The sequence below is a fragment of the Aplidium turbinatum genome, chromosome 2 (genome assembly GCF_918807975.1).
Source record: "Aplidium turbinatum chromosome 2, kaAplTurb1.1, whole genome shotgun sequence".
Taxonomy (NCBI): domain Eukaryota; kingdom Metazoa; phylum Chordata; class Ascidiacea; order Aplousobranchia; family Polyclinidae; genus Aplidium; species Aplidium turbinatum.
This window is the reverse complement of record NC_137473.1, coordinates 368,784-381,168: the sequence shown is the minus strand read 5'-3', so window position 1 is coordinate 381,168 and position 12,385 is coordinate 368,784. Positions and strand designations below refer to the sequence as shown.

The window sequence follows — 12,385 nt, the reverse complement described above, 5'->3', positions numbered from 1 at the left end:
TCCCAACCAGGAGATTTTGAGGGTCCTTGTAGCTTCTCTTTTTTTTAGGTGGAGGTGTGATACTCCTCGAGCGACTTTGTGAGGTTTTGTTCTATAGCAACAAAGGTCTTTTCTTGTGATGTTATGCATACATCATCGGCATATATAAACCGCTTAGTGTGTTGATCTATCGGCTGATCGTTGGTGTATATGTTATACAGTAACGGTGCTAGAACACTTCCTTGAGGAAGTCCATTCCATTGATGATGCTGATACCAAGGATGGTCGCAACGATATGAAATTTTAGAAAGAACAACGTTTTATTAGCTTGAAGGACATTAAAATTGACTACAGGAACAGTTTAAAGAGAGAAAGTTTAGTTGGTTTACTACACACCCAACAATTAACGTACCGGTATGGAGTCAGCTGACAAACTGGGTTTAACCTGTTAAGCGTCACTCCTGGGAAATGAAGTTGCTTTCGTATTGTCATCTTTCGTATTGTCACCCGGGTCCCGGAGTCAGCTGGCTTATCAGCTGACAAACTGGTTTTAAGTGATCAAGCTAAATTGTTGAAGTTGGCAATGGCTGTGAAGAGTTCAGCTACAGATGCTGAAGCACATCATGCGCATGAACTAATTGCTAGTCAAATTAGCTGTGATGAATAAGTTGTTAGTCGTGCACAGTTTATGTTATTTTAGCATGTGATAAGCATTGGTAAATATTCACTCTATCCCTGTAATGTTAAGCATCACTGTACATTTTAAATATATATGTACTGCTTTTTGCTTTGAGACTTATAAATCCAACTAAAAATGAAGTCATGTAGAAAGATTTTTGCTAGTGTTGTTGTTTAAACCGCCTCTTGTTTTTCGTTTCAGAACGTGAAACTGAATGTAATAATGATTTAGGGAATTTTGATGTAATCTAGGGATTTTTAGACGTAGCTTTGGGGACTTTCTTGTTTTCATTTATGAGAGCACTGAATTGCTGATAAGGCTGCAGAATTCAGATGAGAGGTTGTGTTCTGCCGAACTGTTTGCTATAATTTTATGCTTGGTTGTTAAATAATCATTCAGGCTTCGGTTCAAACTTAGGTTAGTCTAGGTTTTCCAAATTTTGTAAAGTGGGAGGCAATGTCTGTAATTATCAGGTCTTCTGGAATAAGAACTGCTTATTAGACCTCCCTAATCCCCGGACTTTCTTCTGTTTTCTTCTATATTGTGACTTTTCTGCATGGATTTTCAATGCTGATTTCAAAAATATGCATAAAAATTTTTTTCGATCAACTTCTTGGAAGTTATTCGCTGTTGCTTAGCAACAAATTTTCATAAAAACTACAAAATTCCCCTTTAAAACCCCTTTACTTTTAACCTAGTATGTTGATATCTAGATTATCTGAAAGCACTTCTTCAGCTGAAAAATTAAAAAAAAAAATTATTAAAATTGGACAATCGGTACCAGAGTTATGACCGTTTAAGTACCCAGATTATGCAGTCACGCATGACCGATTTTTGTTAATTTATTGCCAAATGATACTAGAAAAATGGTGAAAGTTGCTGTCAAGGGGTTTTTGGGGGTAAGGAGTTCAAAAAATATATTAAAAAGTGTCTCAGAGCAACAGAAGAAAAGTTATTAAAAGATTGATACAAACTGTTATGCATGAATGATTTTGTCGCAGTCGCTTCATTCCTACAATGAGATGTATTCCTTAGGCACCACAAACGTTAAATGCCTGGAGTCATATACAATATAACGTGGAACCGATCATCTCAATGTAGCTTACATCTGGGTACCCATTGCACTTGAGGTTAAAATGCACGCTTCATTGCTCGGAAAGAGCTCTGATCAAGTGCAAGATGGTCACGGTCCGCCACAATTTCAATAACATCTCTCACCCAGCATAATGTAGTCTATGTATCTAAATCATGTGAAAAAAAATGGATTAAGTCAGCTGAACTTAACGTTATCCTTCTGTGATGCATTTCAGGTTTCACTATTGATCAGTTAGCATTTTCTACTTGTATCTTGTATGTATAACGTATTGTATACACTTCTGTCTAATATTCCGTATGTATTCATTTATCCATCATGGAGCTGAGGAAGAGTAAAATGAACAATGGTGGTTGCTTGGTAATTTGCAGCCTTTAAAACATTTTAAGGAAGGACAATTTGGACCAACTACTGGAGATGTTCTTCAGAAATACATATATCATCTTCAATTAAATCCTCGTAACCACCAGAGTGGGAAGCTCGCAGCTTGGGATACAGCAGTATGTCTAGCAAAAGTATGTCAGCCTGCTTGCATTCCACTGATGACAAAACAAAATATCTAAAACAAAATTATTCGTTTGGTTGATGAATACAAGAAATACAAACATGCCAAAAAGGAATCAGCTGCCTTAATTAAATTTCGAGAAACACTGACAACACGATTTATGATATCTGCTAAGAATGCCGAAAATTTTATTAACAAAAACAAAACATTGCTACCAGAAGATAAGGCAAAAGATATACAGTTTCTTCAATTTTGCAATAATTTTGATCTTCTCAGCAGTACTTTGAACTATTGATTCCATGTCACTTTCACTCAATCCATTAAAACAATCTCTAAATTTTGAAAAGAATGGATCATTTGGACCAGAAGTTGCACCCAATTTACACCTTACTGCTCCTGACAAGATGAGTTCAAGGATGTGTTGCTGACACGCAAACCAAAACAGTGATTTTCCATAAAGATCTCCAAATACAGTAGATATTAGCACCATTTTCACTGCCGGTATTTGCACTTGTTGTATCAAATAAGAGACCAACAACACTCTCTTCGATCTTCTACTCTTGCAAGAGCAATCAAACGCTTTGTGCTATATGTTTTCCAATGTCTTCTGAAATTAGAATGTCCCCTAGCATTTTCTCCTTATTTATGCCATACTTCTGTGACACAGACAGCTAAAAACTCCTGCATTTGTCCGCTTTGTTTTCTTCGCTTCCGATCGAAATGGACTACCAGATGTTCAGGGAAGATAAATTGGTCTTTTATGGTAGCAGCAGATTCAAGTTCATCGTGTTATCAGTTTTTCTTGAAATTTTATTGAGGCAGCAGATTCCTTTTTGGCATGTTTGTATTTATTGTATTCATCAACCAAACGAATAATTTTGTTTTGGATATTTTGTTTTGTCATCAGTGGAATGCAAGCAGGTTGCCATACTTTTGCTAGACATACTGCTGTATCACAAGCTGCAAGCTTCCCACTCTGGTGGTTACGAGGATTTAATTGAAGATGATATATGTATTTCTGAAGAACATCTCCAGTAGTTGGTCCAAATTGTCCTTCCTTAAAATGTTTTAAAGGCTGCAAATTACCAAGCAAACCACCATTGTTCATTTTACTCTTCCTCAGCTCCATGATGGATAAATGAATACACACGGAATATTAGACAGAAGTGTATACAATACGTTATACATACAAGATACAAGTAGAAAATCCTAACTGATCAATAGTGAAACCTGAAATGCATCACAGAAGGATAACGTTAAGTTCAGCTGACTTAATCCATTTTTTTTCACATGATTTAGATACATAGACTACATTATGCTGGGTGAGAGATGTTATTGAAATTGTGGCGGACCGTGACCATCTTGCACTTAATCAGAGCTCTTTCCGAGCAATGAAGCATGTATTTTAACATCAAGTGCAATGGGTACCCACTACCCAGATGTAAGCTACATTGAGATGATCGGTTCCACGTTATATTGTATATGACTCCAGGCATTTAACGTTTGTGGTGCCTAAGGAATACATCTCATTGTAGGAATGAAACGACTGCGACAAAATCATTCATGCATGACTGTTTGTATCAATTTTTTAATAACTTTTCTTCTGTTGTTCTGAGACACTTTTTAATATATTTTTTGAACTCCTTACCCCCAAAATCCCCTTGACAGCAACTTTCACCATTTTTCTAGTATCATTTGGCAATATATTAACAAAAATCAGTCACGCGTGACTGCATAATCTGGGTACTTAAACGGTCATAACTCTGGTACCGATTGTCCAATTTTAATAATTTTTTTTTTTAATTCTTCAGCTGAAGAAGTGCTTTCAGATAATCTAGATATCAACATACTAGGTTAAAAGTAAAGGGGATTTAAAGGGGAATTTTGTAGTTTTTATGAAAATTTGTTGCTAAGTAACAGCGAATAACTTCCAAGAAGTTGATCAAAAAATTTTTTTTATGCATATTTTTGAAATCAACATTGAAAACCCATGCAGAAAAGTCACAATAGAGAAGAAAACAGAAGAAAGTCCGGGGATTGGGGAGGTCTACTGCTTATTCAGGTCAAGTTGCTATTTGTGGTTCTGACATTTCTGCATTTTCGATATGTAGCTTTGAGAATGACACTATTAAAGTTCATAGTATTACGGAAGGCTCAGACAACTAAGTTTTCAGCTCTTGAATTCTTAGTTCTGTCTACTGTAAGGCTATATAGATTACCTTTTTTTCAAAAAATTACATTAATCTCTTCACATAGCCTATTATCTTTAATTCATAAAGCTGACCTTGTTGTGGGTAGCATTGTTAACTGTTAAATCATACCTAAAAATTTTAAAAAGCGAATAAGAAGCATGGAAAGCTCTTCTGTCATTGGACACTCCAAGGAGCTTCCCACTGCTGATTCTTAACTAATTCATCTACTTGTTTTAAAGTATCAGGTTTGGTGGCCGTGCCTATTTTGTCGATGCTTATACCGAAATAATAAATCCTTTCATGCACGTCTGAAACCATTAAGGTTTTGCCACGTTTTCCTTTTGTTGGTTTTGTTACTGTATTTCTTTTTCACAATATCATTTCTTTTGCATTCTGACAAAGAAAAATAAATTGAATTGAATTACCAAAACTACAATATGTTCTTGCATTCTGTGCTTTGATGAAGGTGATACTCAAGTACTTTACTACCGTAACTTTTTCTCTGACACATGTTGATTAAGGTTGTGGCATAAAACATAGACCAACTCGTATATTTCCATATGGATGAAGGGTAGTTGTTAAAAATACTAACATATAGCTTGCATGAATGAACAGTACACGTAGGCTAAAATAATCAACTAGCAGACACTTTTCAAAACCTTAATGTGTTGAAATAATTAATTGCACGTTCACAGAGATAGAGCACTCATAAGGAATTGTTTTTTCAGGAAGCTGGAAAAAAGCTAACTATTCTCTTTTCAAATGAAGATCGCATTCTTAAAACAGAAAGAAAGTTTTTACTCTCCCAACGTTATCGTGGAGTAGAAGCACCGTTATACCAAATTGGGCCTCTTGACAAAAGAACAATGAAAACGCTTCAAAAGAGAGTTTGCAAAAAGGTGAGTTCTTACATATCTTTTCAAATTTTTTTTGTCTAGTAATTTTCTATGACATGTACCAAACTTTTGTTCGATCACAGGCTTGTATGAGTATATTCTTTGATAACATGGTCATTGGTCATGCAGAGCCATGTCCCATGTTGTGTACTGGGGTTGGTCAGTTGTTGTCATTGACGTGGCTCTTCTAACAACATTTATTGATTGGAGCCATATAAGAAGGAGAATGGGGTTACTGCCAATTATACAACCCCACTTCACCATTGCAGATGTAGTGCAACCAACTCTAGATAGTGGGTGGTTTAAGGATTTTTCCTTTTCCTAAAGCATTTCCTCGCGGAAAAGTGATTCAGATGTTCTGATTTCTATGTCTGTAAAGGCAGGCTTGTGCTTTCACTAAAGCTAGTCGTGCTATGTCGAGAAGATTTTTCTTGACTATCACTGATTTTTGCTGCCATTTGTCCGAAAGAGTATTATTTGTTATGTTTGGCATATATTGTTTTTCGTTGTGACAGTCAGAAATAAAAACAAACTGAACTGATTTACATCCATGGATTATTTTGTGTTCTTTACATTTCTCATTCACACAAAAAACTTGTTTTTCAAGAGCCTCAAACAACAGCGAGTAGATGACTTCGCTGCAGCAAAGAAGTCACAAGTGATAGAGGAAGAGAACTGGAAAAGACAGCAGTTTTCTGCAGCAATTTGATGAAGAAAATGACTCTCCCTTCGAACCAGCTGCACCTGGTACATCTGAATGTGACAATGCCCTGGTATCCAGTGATTATCCTGCTCTGCGATCTTTTGCTGTAAACATGTTATAAAATATTCGCAAATGCAGTAACTCTGGTGATGTTTCATGTCCGCACTTTTACCCCACCAAAATTAAATTTTGACGCCAACTCACTGTGCTCTTTAATTGATTATGCCACGCTTACTGAGTCTATCCTTACTTCACACTTGACCATGGATGAACTAAAGGGTTTGATAAACACAAAGTTCGAATGCCCTCATTTTCCTGCACATACTCAGGCTGTGGAGCGCCTCATTCGGGAAGTCACTAACGCATGTGGAAGTGTTGCTGGCCATCGACGACGGGATGGTTTTATTCGGGAGGGAATTGCCTGGCGTAAGGTCTTGCGGAAAGCAGACACGAAATATGACTTTCTTTCATTGGCTGCAATCAGCCTGCAGTATAATGTTTTGATATTCACCACTGTTTCTTGTTCATTGTCTTTATTCTTCATTCGTTTGTGCACGTTTTACAAGCACATATAAAGTTGGTTGGTTGATGTGTAAGCTACCATTGGTTGAGTTGCAGTTAGTATGTCTGTCAAAAAACAAATGTAAATCGGCGAAAACAATAAGTTTTTTTCTTCAAAAAATTTGTACCCGGCAACTCTGTGCTGGCAACAAATGACAAGGACAAAAATGACTACATTTTTAAGGTTACTGAATATTTTTGCGTGAAATTTTACAGAAATACTCTACATAGCTGTGTGATAATTCGATTTTTGATTATCACATCGCCTTAGTAGGCATACAAGTGGAAATTGAAATCATTTAAACAAGTAGCCTGTTCAGAACGGAAATTTAATTAATTGTTTTGAAATACAACTTCAATATTTACTAAAGATTTTTTGTTATTATGAAATTGTCATTAAAATTAAACTCGTAGCCTATCTAATTTTTTAAAAGCAGTGCTACCAGACCTTTTGGATCATTTGTAGAAAAACACGTAGTATCAAAATTGGCTTGCTTTTGTAGCTTTAACTTTTCTCAGAAACTGTTACAATTATGAGTCTTCTTTTTTATATGCTTTTGAGTACATGTTTTAACTTTTTATTACCTCTTCGGCCACCTTTCAGTGAAGTAATAAATGCATTTAAATCGTCAAACTGTGTTTCATTAGTGAATTTTGTACAATTTTTGAATTTCAACCTGCATTTATCAAACTTTATGCAAAAAAATAGTACAAATGCATTTAACAATATTTAATTAATTATTATTTTTCTAAATTCATACGGTCGCACTGAGACGGGTTGTTGTGACTTTTCACCATGACGAATCTTTGTTTTATGACTTCACAATGTTGTTTTTATTTGAGTAAAAACCTTCAAAGTAAAAAATTTTGGAAACTTGTCGCTACTGTACTTACATGTTTTTAAATTTATATCTTTTTGATGTTTATTGTATTGAAGTTTTAGACTAGTTTTAGCCTACTTTTACTTACCTGCAACAACTTTCCGGGTTTCTTTCAGCAATTCCTCAAGAAATAGTTGCCTTTTCTGCATTTTTTCGTCTAAAATAGAAAAACTTGTCATTAAAATTATGATTTGTAAACGTCACTTTGATAAGGTGGCAGGACTACAGTATATGCATTTATTTTAACTCTTAACTAAATTATCAAATGTTACCAAATTGCAAGTGCATCTTCATAGAAGTTTGCTTCAGTAAATTTCGAGATGCTTTACTGGTGAATATTCCGCATTTTATGATTTGTTCTAATTAGTCTCAACAATACAGAACAGGTTTGTATGACATGCGGCTGCAAAACTGTCAGCTCGATAGCTCAATTGGTTAAGTGTCCAATATGTGTACGAAAAAACCGCAAGATCAAACATAGCTGGTTCGACTCTCGGGGTGTGCGCTTAAGCAACGCATATCAAGAACAGCTCTTTATTCAGCGGCACCAAGTGGATGGAATACTCGACAAAACAGTTAATGAAGTCAAACTTGGTGACCGGGCAGCGAAATTTTTTTCCCACGTACTTTCTGTCTTATTTACATATTTTGGTAAAAGTTTGTATTAAAACCGTGTGAATGCAACATTTTCTCGTTGGCACGTTTGGTTCAGTGTTTTCATTCTCTGCCTAGTGTTCGTGAGAACGAGGCTTCGACGCCTGTCGAAGTCGAACTTTTTTTTTTCTTTAAATTAGTTTTTGCGGTGCACAAGAGCTTTTCAAAAAAAGTAGGGTTAGGGAAAGCTTATATTTTATTATCATTGCAGAATTTCATTGGCAAATAGTTATTTCGCAATCTGAATCAACCAATCTCTCAAAACACTTTTGGAAAATCTTACTTTTAGAGTGACTAGAATCAATGAGACAGAAAGCTCGTTAGTAGTATGCGAAACTGCGACTATTGCGACCGGGCATGGGTCAGTGGTTTAAAAGCCTCTAGTAGTATGCGAAACTGCCAGGATTAAGCTCTCAAAGAAGCTTTTTCAGTTCGCGGATAAAGATTCCACAATCACTCAATGAAATTATATCATGCGGCCTTTGAGATGATTTGAATATATTATCTTTGCAATCTATGTTTGACGCTGAGTGTAATAACGATGTTTGATTTATTAGTTCGACTTCAAATAATTAAGTTTGGTTTGTTGTTCTTTGTCACTGTCGCAAACCGCTTTACAATCGATGATTTGTAGCGATCTTCCTGGCGTCAGCACTACCTGACTACTCACTATAGAACAGCTAGCATTGTGTTTCGCTAACCATACCGGTGTAGCCTCCAGGGGCGCTGAAAGCAGGGGGGCAATCGCCCCCCTGCCCTCAAAATTTCTCTGGTGCCATGGGGGGCAATGGTGCAATTTTAAGGTCATGTGAGCTACTAAACATTTTTCAATATAGCAATTTCTGCTATTCGCTTTTAGCTTAATTACAATCTTTCATTTTGCCTTAAAATAATATTCACACACATAATGCTATATCACAGTACAGGTAGGCTACATGATGCCCTTTCGTGCTACCGTATTGTTGTTTGTATACCGGTATGTAGTTCTTGTATCATTACTCGATAATGAGCTATTGTGTAGGTCACAAACATAATTTATTGAAATTCTACCACTCCTAGACTATGTTTCTTCAAAGATAGTTTTGTTACAACTATGTTTGATGTTACCACCAGCTGTGAAAATCAACCGCCAATGATTCGATGCACCACTAACGACCGTTTTGCATTGCAGAGGATCAAATGTTGGGCCGGATGGCCCGGTATTGTTGATGGCTGACTTGTCAGAAAAGAAAATGTTCCTCGTGGTCTTGATTTTAGTTAGAAAAAATATTTGAGTGATACAGAATTGTAGGAAAGTTAAGGAATGGTAGCCTATAAATGTCTTAGCATAGCAAAGAGTGTGAGAACCTAGAAGTTAGAATTGTTTAGTAGGAAAGAGTAAGTAGCCTAAGCCGTTATGATATAGCGTCAAGTTAGGAAAGATGAATGCTGAACGCAGTTTTAACGCCATGAGGCGAGTAAAAATGTGGCTTCGTACCATAATGACAGACAACAGTTTAAACAACCGAATGTTTGCGACTATTCACAAACAGGTGATGGACACCATTGACTTAGAAGCTGTTGCAAATGAGTTCATTCGAGCAACCGACGCGCGTAAAATGCAGGCCTACTTTGGATTGGTTTGATATTTTTTCCATATACAGTACAGTATACAAATTATCCCGCGAACACTTTTTATACTTTCCAGTAGATTGTGACACTATGAACGTGAGATTTACAGTATCTTTCGTTTCTTCTTGTTCAAGCTATTTCATTCATTTATCTTCATCTGTCTCACGTTTCGATTTATATGGCTAATAGGGGGAAACGATTAACGAACTGCCCAGCATTATCGCTATATCTTCTTAAAGCTTAACAAAAGGGCCCTTTTTTCATAATCCTGCCCCCCTCCCCCCCAGTCAAAAATCGTTTCGGCGCCCCTGGTAGCCTCCACACTTGTCTAGCCATCAAGACTTTTCCCAAAAACATGTATTTCTCTGCAGTCGAGTGTAGCAAGAATTGATAGCGATGGACACGTGTTTTGCCTATGAGTATAAACTTTACCAGGAACGGAACTTGCAATGATTAAAATTTTATGCACACATTGACCATTATCTAGTCGACATTCCTACTTGAAGCAATTTGTGAAGACGAAGTTGATGGTTGCGTCATTGCTGACGTAGATTCTACTGAAGGACGTTGGTTCAATGCAGTGGTCGATTGATCTGCAAAAATGATACACGGTGTTGAAAAAACAGAATGAATAAATTTCTTGCTCTTGATGCAATGTTAGTGATCATATAGGCTACAAATCATCCTCCACTATGAAAAACAGTGCTCTGAAGCTGCTGCGTGGCCTGTTGGGAAATAAAGATTGTGGGCACATGCGGATGATCGTCTAGCCCAGTGGTTACTAAAAGTGATTTTACTTGTAGCAGATTAGCTAGCACAAATTCCTTTAAGGAAATGTTTTTCAATCGTTTTGTTCGTTCAACCTCGTGTTTATTAACCTAATTGACTATTAACTTATTAATTATTAACCTGAGAAGAACGGAAAGGTCAATGGTGAGAGCAACGTGTGGGGTGAAAACGAGAAGAGAAAAAAGGACTGAAGAATTGTTGGATATGCTAGAGATGAGAGAGACCATAGACCAAATGGCAAGGGCAAATGGAGTAAGATGGTATGGACATATGATAAGGAGGGAGGAAGGAAGTTTTCTTAGAAAGGCACTAGATCTAAAGGTGGATGGGAAGAGGAAACGCGGTCGTCCAAGAAGAACGTGGAAACAACAAGTGAAGGATGAATTTAAAAAAGTCGGACTGAAGGAGGAAGATGCAAGGGACAGGGTGAAATGGAGAAAAGGGATTAAAACAATTGCTGCACGGAAACAATCGGCCACCCCCACTAGTGGGGAACAAACCGACGATGGATTATGATGATGATGTTGAATTGACAGCATGTTTGATGCGCTTCCTCAAAAACTAAGACAATAATGTAATATTTCAAAGTAAACCCATTACCTATTCAACTACTTAACATTTAAATGACCTACTGCATTTCAGTGTTTATAGAAGTATGAGCTAAAATGTGTCTTGCATAGCCAACTTTGGAAATGCTTGGACATTTCAGACTTTTGGAATTTGACTGTGAGACGACATAACATTAAAAAAACTTAGTGAATAAATTATTCCAGCCTTTCTGTGGTCGGAAAGAAAAAGTCAACTAAAAAGTAACTTCAATTTTAAACTTAAACTTGTACAAAAAATTTTTAACAATTTAATATTTTTATATTATCAAGATTTAATTTATTGGAATAATATATGGGAACAAAATCAATAACAGAAAAAAGTTGCAAAACTGTTTAAGGCGTGCATATGATGTAGACTTAAAGCTTACATGTAAATTAGAGTACATTTAAACACGGCCACCAAGCCTGACATTATGTCAACAATATGTTTGTTGAGACATTTATTTGTTATACGATAATATTACCAGAAGAGCTTGGTTGGTGGGAAGATGATGGCGTTTGTGATGAGGTAGATGCACTTAGAGGTTGTTGGGTTGTTTTGGGGGTTGGGTTGTCTGTAAAATGTTAATATGATTAACTTTAATATAAATTAAAATACGATGAAGTTAAAAGACTTCTCTTGTTAGGTGAAATAAAAAACTTCAAAAAATAATTTACCTTAACTTAACTATTATCTTAACTATTAATTAGTTAAATAATTAATTTAACTAAATTATTTAATTTATTTTTTACTTCGAAATATTTTTTTCATGAAAGATGTAAATCTGCGCTTCAACGGTTGATGTTTTGAGTCTTGTGGAGCTGATGATGAAGCTTTCTGAGATGATGATTGAGGTCGATTTGAAGCTTTGGGCGGTGTAGTCAGTTGTTGAAAGTCTTGAAGAAGGGAATCTTGAGGGAGATCTAAAAATTGATATACTGTTATATGTTTTTTTAATATACTGTAGTTGCTTAGGGAAGCTTTTGGTGTGGTTGTAACAATACGTAACAAAGATTAACGACAAATACAAATCAATTATTTAGTGATTGGCATGATTGTAAAAATTATATTTTCGTGATAATAGACCCTTTGTTCACTTAACAAAAGCTCTATTGAACTTAAACATGGTGTGACCTTACAAATTGACACAAAGCGGTAAAACTTGCAAACACAAACTATCGAATAACTAACCTAAACAAAACCTGTAGGCCTACGTATGCTGCCAACAACTCTACAAGACTGCCAGATTATGAC

General features: G+C 36.1%; 3 protein-coding genes across 22 annotated transcripts in view; 1 reads left to right on the top strand and 2 right to left on the bottom strand.

Moving 5' to 3' along the window:
- The window catches only part of LOC145788220 (uncharacterized), a 46,229-nt gene extending 39,395 nt beyond the window's left edge, over positions 1–6,834 (top strand). For all 6 annotated transcript variants that reach the window (XM_082599940.1, XM_082599937.1, XM_082599938.1 and 3 more), the window contains 2 exons: positions 5,177–5,347; positions 5,952–6,834. In XM_082599940.1, the coding sequence (XP_082456066.1) occupies positions 5,177–5,347; positions 5,952–6,053 (273 nt within the window). In that variant the 3' untranslated portion in view covers positions 6,054–6,834. The remainder of the gene's footprint in view (positions 1–5,176; positions 5,348–5,951) is intronic.
- Positions 1–7,656, bottom strand: part of LOC145788227 (uncharacterized) — a 28,530-nt gene extending 20,874 nt beyond the window's left edge. Inside the window, exon 1 of the mRNA XM_082599987.1 lies at positions 7,578–7,656. Within this exon, the coding sequence (XP_082456113.1) occupies positions 7,578–7,638 (61 nt within the window). The 5' untranslated portion in view covers positions 7,639–7,656. The remainder of the gene's footprint in view (positions 1–7,577) is intronic.
- Positions 1–12,385, bottom strand: part of LOC145788218 (uncharacterized) — a 624,890-nt gene that overhangs the window by 507,186 nt on the left and 105,319 nt on the right. For 14 of the 15 annotated variants that reach the window (XM_082599934.1, XM_082599914.1, XM_082599919.1 and 11 more), the window contains 2 exons: positions 11,884–12,054; positions 11,616–11,705 (listed from right to left, as the gene is read on the bottom strand). In XM_082599934.1, coding sequence (XP_082456060.1) covers positions 11,616–11,705; positions 11,884–12,054 — 261 coding nt within the window. Of the gene's footprint in view, positions 1–10,254; positions 10,348–11,615; positions 11,706–11,883; positions 12,055–12,385 lie in introns of all 15 variants that reach the window. The other variant, XM_082599915.1, reaches the window with a different exon arrangement.